General features: G+C 43.3%; 1 protein-coding gene across 3 annotated transcripts in view; it reads right to left on the reverse strand.

Annotated features, from left to right (window-relative positions):
• SPATA6L (spermatogenesis associated 6 like) overlaps window positions 1–17,901 on the reverse strand; it is a 43,705-nt gene that overhangs the window by 24,954 nt on the left and 850 nt on the right. For 2 of the 3 annotated variants that reach the window (XM_084834431.1, XM_084834430.1), the window contains exons 1-5: window positions 17,493–17,606; window positions 13,967–14,104; window positions 12,068–12,116; window positions 10,503–10,544; window positions 3,170–3,294 (exon numbers count right to left, since the gene is read on the reverse strand). In XM_084834431.1, coding sequence (XP_084690557.1) covers window positions 3,170–3,294; window positions 10,503–10,544; window positions 12,068–12,116; window positions 13,967–14,104; window positions 17,493–17,531 — 393 coding nt within the window. In that variant the 5' untranslated portion in view covers window positions 17,532–17,606. Of the gene's footprint in view, window positions 1–3,169; window positions 3,295–10,502; window positions 10,545–12,067; window positions 12,117–13,966; window positions 14,105–17,492; window positions 17,607–17,901 lie in introns of those variants that run through there. The other variant, XM_084834432.1, reaches the window with a different exon arrangement.

The following is a 17,901-nucleotide window of genomic DNA, read 5'->3' on the forward strand; positions in this document are numbered from 1 at the left end:
ACACCTACATGTACACAGTGGCTGCTAGGCCTGGCATTACGCTCAGGTTTCTGACATCATTGACCTGAGTCAGTATATTAGGCCTAGACCTAGCAAGGCCCAGCCATTGCTGACACAACCTCCTCTATGGAGAAGAGGAATGGCATAGACAGAATTACCCAATCAACATGGCAAACTGCTATACATGAACAAATTCCAGCATCAAGATAGTCCATGAGAAGCAATTTAAAGCAATGGCTGTGTGGTGATGGTGGTGGTTTGGGTATCCATTTAGGGTACGTAGTTAATAAACATTTCACTCACACTAACCCAAGATGAACCATTTTTCTTCTCAGCAGAGCTGAGAATGCTTAACATAATCCACTACAGAGAACCTGTCCTTGGCCTACCTAACATATCTGATAAAATGCTACTACTGTTGCTTAAACACAGATATTACTTTGAAATATTCCACTACAAGGAAAGAAAACTGAATTAACTCTTGTTTCAGAAAGGCACTTTGCTACCTGCTGAGGAGGACTGGACTGAAAAGTGATGTAAAACAGTTTGGGTTTTGCTGCTTATGCAAGGCAATCCTATGCACGTTTACTCAGAAGCAAGTCCAACTGGTTGAACGGGACTGACTCCCTAGTAAACGTATTTAGGGCTGCAGCCTAAATTCACTTATATGGACTCGACTGCCATTGGATGTGGTGCAAGTTCTGAGTAATCATTCATAGGACTGGCCTGTCAGGTAGCTTTATATGTGGGAATTAAAAAGCCTTCATAAAAATATGAAGTGGGCCAATATTATCATCATTTCTTATATTTATATCTTGCCTTTCAGGATATAAATCCTTCCAAGGGAGCTTGTAAATAAAATAAATATACATTATTAAAGCCACAATAAACAATGCTAAAATATAAGAATGCATAGCAATCCTTCCCACAGAACAACCGGTGGTACAAAATCTGGGGAGGGAGTGGGGAGCAGTCCAGCTGGTACAGGCTCTGAGGTGGTCTTCACTTACCTGCCTGCCTCCCTCTCCTGGAATCCTTCCCACAGGGCAGTTGGAGGTAATGCCCTATGGGGCGGGGGAACGGAATGTCCAGCTGAAGATGTTTTATCAATTTTGATGTTTAGGTTTTAAGGTGTTTTTTTAAAAGGCCTGAGGCACCTTATGGCTGCAATCCAATGCATAGTTACCTGGGAGTAAGTCCCACTCAGACTATGCTACCAGTCTGCTATAGGCAAAACTGACAATGATAAACAGAAGAAAAATCCTGAGTAAATATGGGTCCATAATTTCCAAACACTAATTTTAATTTTTTTAAAGGACTATTTCAATATTTAACAGGAGATAAGATAAATGTACGTAATCAATATGGAACAAACAAAAGTACCTACCAAGGACCTCTGCTATGTCCACATCTTTATCAGGATATAATAAAACTCAATTAGCAAACACTTTGAGAATGTCAGTGGATTTATTCATGAAATGTTTATGTTATTGGGGAAAGTGTGGGTGAGCAAAGCCAGAAACCAATGGCTAGCAGATCTCTACCATATTGCCTCAAGGCCCCACAAAAGCATATAAAAACTTTGGCATATGCCTCTTACTTGAAAAATGACTAAAGCTCCTGTTAAAAATTAAGCTCCTTTCAACATAGTGTAATAGTTTACTACTAACCTACTAAAGTCCAGATTCTATCAGACTCTGTTTAGGAAAGGGCATGACTGTTCCATCACAAAATCACAACTGCAGCATTGTGCAACAGCAGCCATCACTTGAGATAGATGAGACAAGCCAGATGTGAGAGAGTCTGAGGATAGCTCAGCTGTGTAACATTTTGACCAACTCAGCATTAGCTACATAGCATGGTTCAACTTGTCTAATACGGGGCAGGAACATTTTATAGCAGAATTGCCATTTGAAGTAATGCAAGGAGCACAACCTCTTCTGTCTGCCACCCCATCAGTGCCCTGCCATACCTAAAGAATCCCACACTTAGCAAGTAGGGCAAGTCAGCCAGTTGGAATCACAGTTACAATTCCCAAGAAATATCAGAAGCTACAACCAATGCAGAACTTGGTAGTCCAGCCATTGTCTTGTGCTGACCGTATGTACTTCATTTCTGCAGTAGTGACTCCATTTATGTACTGCTTTTTCCCAAAGCGCTCCAGTGGTATATACTCAAGGCACGTCATACATATTACTTTCATCTTGGTGCAGTTACATTGGTTGCCTCTTTATTTTTATATATTTCTATTCTACTTTCCACTATATTATACTCAAAGTGGCTAACACCCTGTTTTTAAAAAATCACCTTAAAACCTAAACATCAAAATTGATAAAACGTCTCACAATTAAACATAAACAATATGTTTACATAATAACAGACACATAAGCAGGAGAGGACAAGGCATGCAGAAGTTACTCCTCCTCTCATTCTTACTTGCCTTGAAAAAGTAGGTGAACAGGCAGTAAAAGCAATGAGAGTGACGAGGGGAAGGAGGTGCAACAGAGCAAGGAGGCTCCAGGCTTGGGTAGTGGGCACCCTACTGGGGGCATGGTCCTCAGCAGGTGCCCGATGATGCTGACCCTGACATCCCTAATGGCAAAAAGACACAGAGCAGGGCCTCTAAAGGCACATGCACAGCTTGGGAAGATGTCGATGGCTTCCAGGTCCAAGTGCTGCTCCTTACCTTTAAAGCCCAAAGTAGCCTGGGGCCTGCATACTTTAAGAAGCACTTCCTCTTTCCCCCTCCAGATCATTAGGTGAAGCTCTGTTCCTTATTCCTCCCATCCAGGGTTAAAACCATGATTATGTACAGGGCTGGGCTTTTCCAGTGATTGCCATGGAGCAGTCTTCCTATGGAAGCCCACCAAGCTACTTCATACTTTGTCTTCTGCCACCGCCTTTTCCAAACACAAAGGGTTTGTTGTTTTATTGTGTGTTAAGGCTGTTGGCATAATTTTACTGTAAATGTTAACTGCTTTTTTATGCAGCCCTCATCTGTTTTAAAGTGGAAGTGGTAGAGAAAGAGTGTCAATAAACAGATAAAGATAAATAAGTAGATACATGTTTACTGCCAAATGTTAGGAATAGCTGTGACATGAATAAGGCCAGAGTACTGAGCAGGTCTTACTGACTTTAGTATACGCATGACCAATCCATAATAACTCACTGGGAAAGAAGGGTGTGCGTTCATTAGTAACTCTCTGTCCACTCCAGGATATGTAGGAGTCAGTTTGGGCTCTGGAAACAGAAAATCTCGAGTGTTCTCTTCATAAAATGCAAGCTGTTCTTTCTCTGAAAGATGAATAAAAGAGAATGAGTTTGGTCATGTAAATTGTGACCAGCCTCCCCAATGGAACACACAGTCTCTTCATATCATATCTCAAAGGGAAATGTTCTCAGAATTATTGTACTGTTCTTCAAGAAATATTCTATTGCAGTGTACAATACATAGGTCACATACACACATAATGATAAGACTGGTTTATTAACATGAATGAGAAACAAAACTGGAATTAAGATTTATTGGACAAACAAGCCAGAATCGTACAACAGCTTTAATTACACCAGAGTTTGTTGGCTCCTAATTCTAGGTTGTTTGAGCACAATGAACCATAATTATGGTAAGCTATTCCTGCCTGGTTTGTTTACCCACTTGTGAAAAGGAAGGAGCAAACAGAGTGACCAGGTTCGGACAACAAGCTGCCATTTGTCATGGATTATTTAATCCACAATGGGCAGTGGCAGCTCTGGGCGCCAGATTGAAAATGCACTCAGGGGTTGCTGTGTCATGTGAATCCGACAAGCATGATTATTTGAGGGTTAAACCACCTTCACATGAACCTAAAACAGACCATGGGTTATACTGGTGAATCTTTGCATAACCCATGCTTGCTGGGTTCGCAAGACATGACAACCACTGAGTGGGGGTTGCATATTCAAAATGCCAGCCGCACCTGCTCTGCATGCACCATAGCCTCACTGTGGGCTAAATAAGTAGTTTTTTGTAACTGCAGGTTGAAGTGAATGACAGCTTCTAGAGACCTGTCCAACTAAGGTTCAGACTAGACATGACATTCATGCAATTATGAACTGTGTGATTATTGCGGGGGGTGGGGGGGATAAGTAAATACCAGCTGCAGGGTAGGCCCAATCTGGATCATAACCACAGCATGGGGCAGGGAGAGGTATTGAATCATTCTTTTACCACCACTGCAGTGGGTCAGCCCCCTGCCTCCTTGGACAATGCAAGCTTTCCTCCCAATTCAATAAACTGCCTTTAACTATGGACAGTGCTGTATGCCTTTTTTAAACTGTTTGCATTGAATGGTCGAAGTCCATGTAAGTAATGTTTTCAGGTAGCTATGTACAATGGCTCCAACACCTCTCTCTTGAGTTGTCACAGAGATTTAGGAGCCAAAGACTGTCTAAACGACTCAATCCCATTTGTTGCTACAGCTCAGAGACTGGCCTTTGCAGGCACTCCTGGGCCAGTGGCCTTCCTCCTCACCTTCAACCAGTCTCTCAGCAAGAGTGCTGAAGTGACCAAAGAGCCATTGCAGCATTCTGCCAAAGGGTAGGGCATGAAAGGAGCAAAATCCTCTTCTGCCGGATTGCATGGCAGCCTACAGACCATCAGACATTCAGAAGCCAGTGCAAAAGGTACCAGCCATAAGTAAAAAAAGGCACTGGAATCTCCAAGTAACTCTACCTCACTTCCGAGGAATAAAAACATGCTTCAGATGAAGCAGAGCAAATTATTAATTGAACTGATATAACTTTTTTTTTTATTTGTTGCATTTATATCCTGCCTTTTTTTCCTCTTGCAAGGAACCCAAGGCGGCTTACATTCTCCTCCTCTCCATTTTATCCTCACAACAACAACCCTGTTTGGTAGGTTGGGCTGAGAGTTTAACCAACCCATGGAAAGGATTCATAAATATAGGGGGTGGCTAATTTTTGTTGTTGTAAAATATGTCATTTTTCACATCAACATGGTATTTGATCCACCCCACCTACTCCACTATCCCATTACATTGGGATGCATCATGGTTATATATAATTGCATTTGGCCCTTAAGTATCTTGAAACATTTAGCATTATCTCGAAAATGCTATCTCTTCACTTTCAAGCACCTCATCAGCTTCGGTCTATTTTTATGTTTCAGCAACAGAACAGAGGCTTTTCATTTAGGAAGGCCAGAGTTCACAGCAAGGTTCAAAGGCCAGTACTTAGATGTGAAGACTAACAGTGTATATCTACTCAGAAGTAAGTCCCACTGAGGTATGTGTGTAAACGACTGTAGCCTAAATTGCACAAAAAACCCACTGTGTTTTAAGAACATTTGTTGTGGTTATTGTTAAAGTTCATAACAACACAATATATGGGTGCTCTTGAGAAATAGCCAGGGGTGATTTCAAACATAGGGTGAGGGGTCAGGGGGGTACCCGCACCATCACAAAATGGATCATCTGCTTGTCAGTTCAATTAAAAAGTCTCTGAGCCCCAAATACCAATCTTTTGCATGTCCTACCACATAACTCTTCTTTTTGTGGTCCAACATGAGAAAAGAAAACAGCCCTTTATACCTTTTTGATGCATCTCGATGAACTTGAGGAATAAAAACATGAAGAGCCTCCAAATGTGAGTCACCCAGCAGTCACCACAATAGAGGTGCCATAAAATTAGTGAGGGGCCCTTTCTTATTGTTTGGCCATTCCAGAGTTTGTGAGGAAGATTCCAGAAAGGCCATTCCTGGCTCATCTCAAAGCCAAGGAAATGTCTTGAAATCAATCAACTTGCTAAGTTCATTTCCACTGATTTGGCTGCTGTGCTGTGGGGATTCATATCTGCAACTTTTTTAAAAAGTGAAAGACAGATGTTAATATATGCTTTCTTCAGTAATGGAAGACTTGGCTTGGCATAGCAAAATTAGAGCATAACGCCATCTTTAGCTCTCAGCTGGTTAGTCACAAGTACTCCATTCTATTTTGAGTTAGGAATGACTATAACAACTGAATGCCAAACTGCTCAGCTGTTTTGTGGGCAACTTCCAAAATTAAATGGCATCAGGGAATATATAATATTAAAACCACACTCATCATTGTTGCCATCTCATTTTCCCTCTGGTTCTTGGCAACTGTTTATAAGAGAGATTATATGTGGCCAAAGCTATGAACATAAAAAATGAATATAGGTAGGATGATTTGGAGGGGCAGGGGTTCCACAGTAATGATAATTTGAATTTGAGAAGTAAATGTAATTTGAATATCAATTTCCTCCAAAACAAAATTAAAATGTTTTAATCTCCAAATTCTAAAAGAATAATCCAGACGCTTCTAGGTTAGGAACCTTTAGGAGAAACTGGAGGAATACTTTGTTTTTCTGCTGCATCCCTAAGGATGAAAAACTCATTCTTTATTAAAAAATTAAAAAATAAACATTAAGCGTACTTAGAAAATTGATTAAAGCAACCAACTGAATGTTAAAAGGGAAGTTTCCATCATTTGCAGTACAACAGTAACTTTGAAGGTTCTTACACCTCATCTATCTACATGACAAAGGTAATTCCCAAACATTGATATCCTTGCATAGCTTACTGCATTTTTCCTATAATTGGATCAGTTAATAGTTGTGAAATCTTAACGATCTCAAAAGGTATCATTGATCAGACTAGCAGATAAATTAGAAGATACAATGTAGAGCTGGGGGAGGAGAAAGAAATGAGTCGAATATATTTGACTTTGGCCTAATTCAGTAAATAAAAATTAAACGTTACTGGAGAATTTAAAACATGATTTGGATGAACAAGAATCAAGTTTGAAGAGTTGAAAGGGTAAATTCCCATTACCTGAAAGCCACTATTGAGTGCAAATTGCTCTTGCAAACATGTGACAAGGTAACATCACATTCTTCTAAGCAACTTGCTCTGTTACTGAACTCATTTTATATCTGGACAGCTTCTTCTGCCACCCCCATGTTTATATCTATCTAGCTACAGTCAGGGCCAGAAATATTGGAACAAGGATAACTGTTTTGGCAGTTGGCCTCTGTACACCACCACACTGAAGGTGAAAGGAAACACAACCAGATGGGAGCCAAGTCAGACTTTCAGCTGTAATTCAAGCGGTTTGACAAAAGTGGGGCACTAACCCTTCAGGAAGGACAGCCAGTGGCATACAACCCCCCCCCCCAATCGTTGGTGGCTCATAAGTAATGGAACAAACTAACATAATTTCAAACTTAAGGATCGCCTTTAATACCTGGATGAAAATCCTTTGCAGTCCATGACTGCCTGAAGTCTGGAACCCATGGACATGACCAAATGCTGAGTTTCCTCCCTCAAGATGCTTTGCCAGGCCTTCACTGCAGCTGCCTTCAGCTGCTGCTTGTTTGTGGGTCTTTCTGCCTTCAGTCTTGTCTTCAGTAAGTGAAAAGCATGCTCTATTGGGTCGAGATCAGGTGACTGACTTGGCCATTGAAGAACATCCCACTCCTTTGCCTTGAGAAACTCTTGGGTAGCTTTTGCTGTGTGTTTTCGGTCATTATCCATCTGCAATATGAAGCAGCGTCCTATCAGTCTGGCAGCATTCGGCTGAATCTGAGCAGAAAGTATAGCCCTATACACTTCAGAATTCATCCTGCTGCTTTTATCAGCAGTCAGGTCATCAATAAACACCAGTGACCTGGTTCCACTGGCAGCCATACATGCCCATGCCATAACACTGCCTCCACCGTGTTTTGACAGATGATGTGGTATGCATTGGATCATGAGCTGTTCCTTTCCTTCTCCATACTTTTCTCTTCCCATCATTCTGGTAGAAGTTAATCTTGGTTTCATCAGTCCAAAGAATCTTATTCCAGAACTGGGCAGGCTTTTTTAGGTGTTTGCTGGCAAAGGCTAATCTGGCCTGTCTGTTCTTGAGCGTTACCAGTGGTTTGCACCTTGTTGTAAAGCCTCTGTATTTACATTCATAAAGCCGTCTCTTGACTGTAGATGTTGACAATGACATGACTACCTCCAAAAGAGCATTCTTAACCTGGCTAGATGTTGTGAAAGGGTTCCTCTTCACCATGAGCAGAATTCTGCGGTCATCCGTGTTGTCTTCCATGGTCTGCCAGGCCTTTTGCTGTTGCTGATCTTGCCAGTTCATTCCTTCTTTTTCAGGATGTTCCAAACTGTTGTATTGGCCGCTCCCACTGTTTTTGCTATCTCTCTGATGGGTTTATTTTGTTTCCTCAGCCTAATGATGGCCTCCTTCACTCACATGGACACCTCTTTGGACCTCATGTTGGGAGTTCCAGTGAACAGCTACCAAATGCAAATGTAACACTCAGAACCACCTCCAGGCCTTTTATCTGCTTGACTGGTCATGGGGTACCCAGGAAACAGGCCACACCTGGCCATGCAGCTGCTTGTCAGCCATTCGTTCCATTACTTACGAGCCACCAATGATTGGTGTGTGTGTATGCCACTGGCTGTCCTTCCTGAATGGTTAGTGCCTCACTTTTGTCAAACCCCTTGAATTACAGCTGAAAGTCCTGACTTCGCTCCTATCTGGGTGTGTTTCCTTTCAACTTCAATGTGGCGGTGTACAGAGGCCAAATGCCAAAACAGTTATCCTTGTTCCAATATTTCTGGCCCTGACTGTACATTTAAACCCCTGTGTTGTTTTTTTTATTCCATCCACAACTAGCCCTAACCAAATTACACCTTGGGCAAGGAGCACCTTTGGCATCCCCCTGTCTGTCCCCTATCCACTGTCTGGCACAGAATTCCTATGCATTGTGTAAGATTTGGGGGTGTGTTTATGGTGCCCAGTCATTTTACAGAGTGTTGGCCAGGCCACATCATTATTCTAAAAGAACTGAGAATGTACATTAGGGCACAGCCAGGACTCCCCTGTGCCTGCAGAGGAAAACTGGCAGTGGGCAGGGGGAGCGAGTAAGCTGCCTCTCAGGGACGTTTGTCCACCATTACCAACCTTTGCAGTGAGGAATGCGTGACAAGCTTTCAAGGATCGCCCTTGCCACCTCCGGTTCCACAGAATACCATTTAAGAACCCCTGGTTTTCATACTTGCTTTTTTCAAAAATGGAAAATTGCCTAGATGTCCTCTTCTCTTTTCCTTGCTACTAAGTTAAGCTTTGCTACCTCTTTTCTTCATATGTCTCACCTGACAAATCTATCCTTTTCCAGTTTGCTGAGACCTTTCTTGCAATTTGACCATTAAAACGGAACTCAGGATCAAATCATACGCAGAAGGCTTATTCTGCCACCCTGTGTTCACTTAGCAGAAAACCAGAACCAAATGTCATCAAGCAGCAAGCTACATTCCCTGCCATGAACTTTAAATTGTACATTAATAGCATATTTTGTCCAGAATGGGATAGCATTTATTATCCTATATACTATCCTTGCATTTACTATCCACTGGTTATCGGTATGTTTCTGAGCTCAATTTAAGTGCTGTTTTTGACTTTTAAAGTCTTAAGCAGTTTGGGACCAAGTTACTTGAAGGACTGCCTTCACCCATATCAGCCTGCCTGGACTTTAAGATCAGCAACAGAGGCCCTTCTCATTTGCCCACCTGTGAGAACAGTTATGTGGACCACATGAGAGAGGATCTTTTCCGCAATGGCTTCACACCTCTGGAACACGTTGCCATCAGGGATCCGCCAGGCCTCATTATTGCAGGCTTTTAAGAAGGCCCTGAAATCTCACTACTTTACTTTGACCTTCCCCTGATTATGTTTCATTAGACTGGGTTGTAGCTGCAGCTGTCTGTTGTATATTTTATTTTATGCTGATGTTTGTTAATTTTTAGAATGTTTGCTGCTGCTGCTTTTATTGTATTTTTGCTGTTTTTATTACTGCATCGGTTTTTATGATGGCAGAATCCAATGGGGTGCTTACGCCTCCACTTACACCCTGCCAATTCCTGTCCGCAAGTGGCACACACCACTTGCAGAAGAAGATTTAGTACTTCCAGGGCAACCAGAAACAAGCGAAAACGCTCACTTCTGGAATGGGGCACGTCAGCAGATCTCACATAAGGGAGCTCCGCCAACCTGTCCCAATCGAAAAAAGAGTATTCCTGCTGGTTTCAGGGCTTCCTTTGGGAAGCACTAAAACACCATTGGGCAAGTGGTAGGTTCAGCTCGCGCAACGGAATTGGCGGGACACACGGCTTGCACACCAGAATCAGTGGGGCGCAAGAGAATCGGCGAAGGCCTAAGTGCCCCGTTGGATTCTGCCTTATGTGTTTTATTGCTGCACACTGCTTTGGAAGGTCTGCTACCCTGAAAGCGGCCAAGAAATATTTTAATTAAATACATTTGTCCAGAATCTTTTATCAGTAATTAATAATAATGGCAGTTTGGGGAATACGACAGGAAATAGAAACATACCTACTAATGCTAACATCATCCAAGACAGTAAGTATTTTATTGCTGAGCACAGGAAGTTGTGACGAATACCTCCCTCCCCCACCCCGCATTTACCTGAAGGTATCAGTTCAGTTAATCGAAACTTCGTTACATTTTCTAAAAGAAGACAAATAAAAACGTTATGAAGAATTATGTAGCATTTAAACTATACTTTCAGTGCAAGGGTGGCCAAGTTTCCAGTCCCTATGAGACACAACTAAAAAACTTTATTTAGCTAAGAGCCACAAAGCAGACACTGCCTTTTTCCTTCTCTCCCACGCAAGTCCTCTATTTCCTTTTATTCATCTCCAGTGCTACCAACAATCTCAGTTCATTTTGGTGGCCAAAGTGAATTAAAAGATCTGAGACACTCAAGATATTCAAGTGAAACTTTTTTGATCTACCACATATTCCCAGTTTGTTATGGCAGAAAGAAAGAAGAGGCCCCTCTTGAATGGCGCACAAGCTTTTCTCTAGACATCAAAATAAGAATGAAGAAAGACACATTGGCTAGGTCAGATGTAATGGGACGCCATTGTTTCCTGTTACAAGAACAAAGCACAGCTAGGCTCCAGCACTCCACGCCCCATCTTTCCCACCCACAGAAAGGAAATCAAAAGCCGCCACTTTCAATTTTAAACTATGGTTCCCTGTGATGTCTGAACTCAATTAACTGGTTTATTTAAACTATGGTTGGCAAACAAGGCAGGATCTGAAGCCATGGTTTGCTCCTGGCTTATTCCCACTAACCATAGTTTAAACAAACCACAGCTACCTCCATTCAGGTGTCACAGGAAACGGTGGGCAGTTAAAAGTGAAACAGCTGTTTTTGATCCTATCCTCTACCATATGAAAGGGGAGGGGAAGTGCACAAGCCCAAGGCCTATATAGATACGTTTCTGTAGATGGAAAATCATGGCTTTTCACTACTAACAAACAGGACTGTGGCCTGTATCATAACTACTGCATCTTCAGCGTGAAGCCCTATTCAGGTGAAATGGGTCATACGTTCTAGCAACACATGAGTGGGGGTGTGGGGTTGCACTGACTAGCCGAGGGATGGGGAGCCTCAGGCCCAGGGCCAAATCCCGCCCTCCTGGGGTGTCAGCCCAGCCCTCCAGGATTCCCCAGATGGCCATGTCTCCTTTCCTCCAACCACATTTGGTGGGTTTTGTGAGTTTTTTCCTCCATTCTAAAAAGGTTGAAATGCCTCTCCTAAGGCTGTTGCTGGCACTAAGAGCTTTACGCTGCAAAATGCTTGTATTTTGTCTCCACCCCTTTTGCCTTCAGCTCCACCCACCACTGGAATGTGGTCCTTGAGGGCTTCTTTGAAACTGAATTCAGCTCTTGGCTGATTCTCCCCACCCCTGGACTAGTCCCACTGATGACACTGTGCATGCCAACTGGCCTGCCCTCTGGTGTCTGTATGTACAGTGTGAATGTTTGCTGGGAAGGAGCCTTTGTGCATACAGTTTTACATGCAAAGTCATCCTCCCTGCAGACATTCAGACGGTATGCCTAGAAAAAGGGGCAGGCTAGTCGAAGTCTGCAATGTCAGGGGCAGGGTTAGTTAACACGTGAGCCAGTTTGCTAGAATAGGGGCTACAGATAACATGAGAAATGTGTTCTGTGTGACTTACTTTCTAGCAGTTCTACTACAGCAACTGGATCTGTAGCCTGTTCAAATATCTACAGAACAGAAGCAAAGGCAAGGAGAAATTAAAAAGCATAAAGCTATCAACTGATTGGCTTTGATTAAATTGATTTAATCAATTGATTAAATATATACTTCTGAAACGCCAATACAAATGCCTTCATTAAAGTTTAATATATCTTACAATGCAGTACATAAAACAACAAGTGTTAGAAGAAAATGCCTTCTTGACTGTTTTGTTTCTCTGTTACATTAACATATCAGGAGTGAAACAGCCTCAAAAATTAAAAGTGTGCTTTTGGCTTGCAGACCCATGGACTAAGATTTACCCTCATTGATCAACTAAAGTTTACTACCAATCAGGTCAACTACCAGTCCAAAAAAGAGGTCTGAAATCATCTAATAAACATAACACATTATGAGCAAGAACTAATGCCACTGACAAGGATCAAGTCATACTAAAAGATTTTGTGTGAAATCTTCAATCCCACTGAACAGGGATGATTGGGGGGGGGCCCTCTGGGTAAAATGCCCCCCTATGCTTCCTTGGTGCCTCTCCAGCACCAGGGATAAGCAGCGGCTGAAAAGAGAAACGCCAAATGAAGCAGCCACCCCCTGCCACCATCTTAATTTTCCCATAATGCCTGGATACCCAGAGGCATTCTGGGAAAATTAAGGTGGGGGTGGCTGCAACCACTTTGGTTAGCACTTATCTTCACAGAGCTGGGCCATTAAACTATATGTATATATCTATGCTTTTTTTAAAGAAAAAAAATGAGGACAGCATCAGCAGCACAGGGCCCCCTAGTAGTGCACTTTCCATCATGCCATGCACTGACACTGGGCCTGCCACTCTTCTATTATTCTCATCCTTCATAGGACCTTCGTATACACACACACACACACACAGCTCCCACCAAGCTCCAAACGTTTTTGAATGCCTCAATCTAGCTTTAGGAAGTGCCCCATATTTCATAATGTTCTTATGCCGTAAAACAGGCCTTCCTAAGGCCATAAAATCCAGAACGCTAGCTAGCAACCTGATGAATAACAGCCCATCTCAAGATAGAGATGTTTATGTTGTTTCCACAAATCAGAATCGGAGACTGCAATCTGCAACACCCAAAAGCAAATGGCTTAGGGTACAATGCTTGCTGGGGAATGCTGGGAGTTGTAGGACTTTTTTCTGTCTGCACATGCATAGGATTACACCCTTAATCTCCTTTTCAGGCTTTTCTGTAGCATATTGGTGAGTGAGGACCCACTATTGCTTTAGAGCACTATCCTCCTGGCAGACTGTTTAGAATAAATCTTGAGTTAAAATATTTAGTGGTAAGTCACAAAGTTATCAATACTTGCACCTTAAATGCAAAATGGTTATATTCTAAATTCTGCCCACGCCAACCCCTTGACATTCATTGTGTAGAAATACGCAAGGCTACAAATATCTGAAGGGCTATCATGTAGAAGATGGAGCAGACGATCTCTGCTGCTCCAGAGGGCAAGACTAGAACCAACGGGTGGAAATTGCAGGGAAGTAGATTTCAGCTAAACATTAGGAGACACTTTCTAATGGTAAGAGCTGTTCAACAGTGTAACTGACTGCCTTGGTGTGGGGTGAGCTCTCCATGACTGGAGGTATTTAAGAAGAGGTGCTGTAGTTGTACTATGAACTGCAGGACCTGCATAGAGTGGAGGGTGGGAAGAGATGGCTGCCTAGGCCCCTGCCTACTCTAAGGTCCTATGCTTATACAAGGCTGAAGCCCTCATGTCATGCTTGTGAGCTTCCCAGAGATACCTGCCAGACCTTTGGTCTAAGTCAGCAAAATAGTGCTTATGTTTAAAGAAAAATCAAGGTGAAGACTTTTTAAAAATCCTGGGTTACCTTTTCAAACCACATTCGTTCATGGAACAGGAGAGGGAAGATGGAAGGAAGGCAATCAGTCTCTTTGCACTGACCCAGAATGCAAACATGAAGATAAACATCGTTCTTCTCTGTCAAGTACACACCAGGACAAGAGACCTTTGATGGGCAAGAGAGAATAAGAGAGAGATCATAGTCGTCAGAAGTGAGTCAAAGGCAGAGTGTGCAACATAAGACCAATGTAAGTATTTCCTACAACTTCCACCAATTGCAAAATGATAAATAGGTAAAATGGGACACATAGACCTGGGAATCACTCATATATTTACATGGCCCATATATGTCAAGAGGGAAAAACTAACAGATAACATCAGCTGAATGTGATCCCACCATTAATATGAATTGTGATGTCACTGTTGTTGTTGTTGTTGTTGTTCAGTCGTTCAGTCGTGTCCGACTCTTCGTGACCCCATGGACCATAGCACGCCAGGCCTTCCTGTCCTGCGCTCTCTCCCGGAGCGTGCTCAAGTTCATATTCATTGCATCCGTGATGCTATCTAGCCATCTCATCCTCTGCCGTCCCCTTCTCCTTTTGCCTTCAGTCTTTCCCAGCATCAGGGTCTTTTCCAGGGAGTTTTCTCTTCGCATTAGGTGGCCAAAATATTGGAGCTTCAGCTTCATTATCTGTCCTTCCAATGAGCACTCAGGGTTGATTTCCTTTAGGATGGACTGATTTGACCTCCTTGCAGTCCAGGGGACTCGTAAGAGTCTTCTCCAGCACCACAGTTCGAAAGCATCAATTCTTCGGCGCTCAGCCTTCCTTATAGTCCAGCTCTCACAGCCATACATTACTACTGGGAAAACCATAGCTTTGATTAGACGGACCTTTGTCGGCAAGGTGATGTCTCTGCTTCTTACTATGCTGTCTAGGTTGGCCATAGCTTTCCTCCCAAGGAGCAAGCGTCTTTTAATTTCATGGCTACAGTCACCGTCTGCGGTGATCTTGGAGCCCAAGAAAGTAAAATCTGTCACTGCTTCCATTTCTTCCCCTTCTATATGCCAGGAAGTGATGGGGCCAGATGCCATGATCTTCGTTTTTTTAATGTTGAGTTTCAAACCAGCTTTTGCACTCTCCTCTTTCACCCTCAACAAGAGGCTCTTGAGATCCTCTTCGCTTTCTGCCATTAGGGTGGTATCGTCTGCATATCGGAGGTTGTTGATAATTCTCCCAGCAATCTTAATTCCGACCTCTGATTCATCCAACCCGGCATTTCTCATGATGTACTCTGCATATAAGTTAAATAAGCAGGGTGACAATATGCAGCCTTGTCGTACTCCTTTCCCAATTTTGAACCACTCGGTTGTTCCATGTCTGGTTCTTACTGTTGCTTCTTGACCCTCGTACAGGTTTCTCAGGAGACAGGTAAGGTGGTCTGGTACTCCCATCACTTTAAGAATTTGCCACAGTTTGTTGTGATCCACACAATCAAAGGCTTTAGCGTAGTCAATGAAGCAGAAATAGACGTTTTTCTGGAATTCTCTTGCTTTCTCCATGATCCAGCGAATGTTGGCGATTTGATCTCTAGTTCCTCTGCCTCTTCTAAACCCAGCTTGTACTTCCGGTAGTTCTCGGTTCGCATACTGCTGAAGCCTAGCTTGTAGGATTTTGAGCATCACCTTGCTGGCATGTGAAATGAGCGCAATGGTGCGGTAGTTTGAACACTCTTTGGCATTGCCCTTCTTTGGAATTGGAATGTAAACTGACCTTTTCCAGTCTTGTGGCCACTGTTGAGTGTTCCAGATTTGCTGGCATATTGAATGCAGCACTTTAACAGCATCATCTTTTAGGATTTTAAATAGCTCGGCTGGAATACTGTCATCTCCGCTACCTTTGTTGTTACTAATGCTTCCTAAGGCCCACTTGACTTCACTCTCTAGGATGTCCGGCTCAAGTTCAGTGACCGCACTATCATGGCTATCAGGGACATTCAGATCTTTCCTGTATAGTTCTTCTGTGTATTCTTGCCACCTCTTCTTAATCTCATCTGCTTCTGTTAGGTCCCTGCCTTCTTTGTCCTTTATCATGCCCATCTTTGCACAAAACGTTCCCTTGAGATCTCCAATTTTCTTGAAGAGATCTCTAGTCTTTCCCATTCTGTTGTTTTCCTCGATTTCTTTGCATTGTTCATTTAAGAAGGCCTTCTTGTCTCTCCTTGCTATTCTCTGGAACTCTGCATTCAGTTGGGTATATCTTCCCCTTTCTGCCTTGCTTTTCGCTTCCCTTCTTTCCTCAGCTACTTGTAAAGCCTCATCAGACAGCCACTTGGCTTTCTTGCATTTCTTTTTCTTTGGGATGGATTTCGTTGCTGCCTCCTGAACAGTGTTACGGACCTCTGTCCATAGTTCCTCAGGCACTCTGTCTATCAGGTCTAATCCCTGAAATCTATTCCTCACCTCCACTGTATATTCATCACTGTGTTGGGGGCCAAATGATGAACAGCTGCAATCCTCAGACCATATAAAAAGTTGGCTTCATGACATCCTCTCTTTCCTCCATCAGTAAGTCTTGGACAATTAAGGAAAATAACCTCTTGTCTCAGAAAGGTTGTTCATAGTCCATGCTGTCGGCCACTCTTGAAAGTATAATCAGAGATCCAATTCTGCACAGCACCAGTGCAAGTAACCAATACTGGTTTTATGTGATGAAGTGTTTTACTTTTTCCTGATCTTATCTTGGTTTTATTACATGCTGTTTTTATTCATGGTTTTCTTGCTTGTATTTTATGTTTTTAATGTATTGTACACTGATCAGAAAGCTTGGGTTACTAGGAGGTTTAAAAGAATAAATAAATAGTTTAAAAAATTGTAATCAAAGGCTGATGTTAACTTTTGGTTTAATGTGCATTTTTGGATTCTTCAAACAGCAGAATGTGCCTCTGGGTATATGTAGAGTGCCAGCAATCATGTGCTGCTATCCACCTGCACCACTCAGTGGTGCAGCTAGGGCTGGACCTTGGGGACCCCCACGACCATCCAGAGAGCAGCAGGTCCAGAAGCAAACTCAATTTTATTCCTTTAGTCGTACTGGTGCTATGATTTAAGTGAGTTCGAAATGCACAACTGCACTTGCTCAGTGTGTGTGTGTGTGTGTGTGTGTATGTATATATATATATATGTGTATATATATGTATATATATGAATCAGGGTAAGCAAAGGGGTTTGTTGTTGTAGAAGCAGTTTTGCAGCATGGCAGTGGTGTTGGTGGGGAGAGAAATTTTAGTTGTACTTCTTCCGTTGTGAAGCACACAACAGGGCCATGTAAGAGGCCCCCAGAAGACCATTAAAAGTCCAAGGTCTAAAATTATCTAGCTACCCCGCTGCTTTCCCGCTCCAAACCGGGTAACTGCTTGCACACCAAAAGGAGGCCATCACCACCCGCCCAGCAGAAATGCACATCCGACTGAAAACACGGACACCCTTCTTTCGGGCTGCCCTGAGGGGCTTCTCTGCCGCACTGCCCGTGCACATGCCCCCAGCACCCTCTCACCGCATGGATCTGCAGCTCCACCACGACCTTCAGCGGCATCCCCACCCGCGGTCTGGCCCGGGGGGCTCGGCGCGCGAGGCACGGCTCTCCCGCTCGGCCGCCACGCCTGTCCGCGGGGGCGGGGGCAAGCGACGCGTCGCCATGGCGACGCCAACGTTCCAACCTGGACCGGGACGGAGGGGGGGCCGCCCCGGAGGCGCGCGCAAAGCTGCCCTGAAGCGCGCCCTTCCCTTTGCTTCGGTAGCCCGTTGAAACGAGTGGCCTTGCTCGCGAGTCAACGCTGCTTAAGTCAGAGGCGGGGGAAAACCAATGTCCGGGGGTAAAATGCAGCCAAGCCCTACTTAGAGTAGACCCATTGGAATGAATGGGGCTTGAGTTAGTCGTGAATAACTTAAACCCCATGCATTTC

The sequence above is a fragment of the Heloderma suspectum genome, chromosome 2 (genome assembly GCF_057233095.1).
Source record: "Heloderma suspectum isolate Gila_16-S chromosome 2, 16-S_ref, whole genome shotgun sequence".
Taxonomy (NCBI): Eukaryota; Metazoa; Chordata; class Lepidosauria; order Squamata; family Helodermatidae; genus Heloderma; species Heloderma suspectum.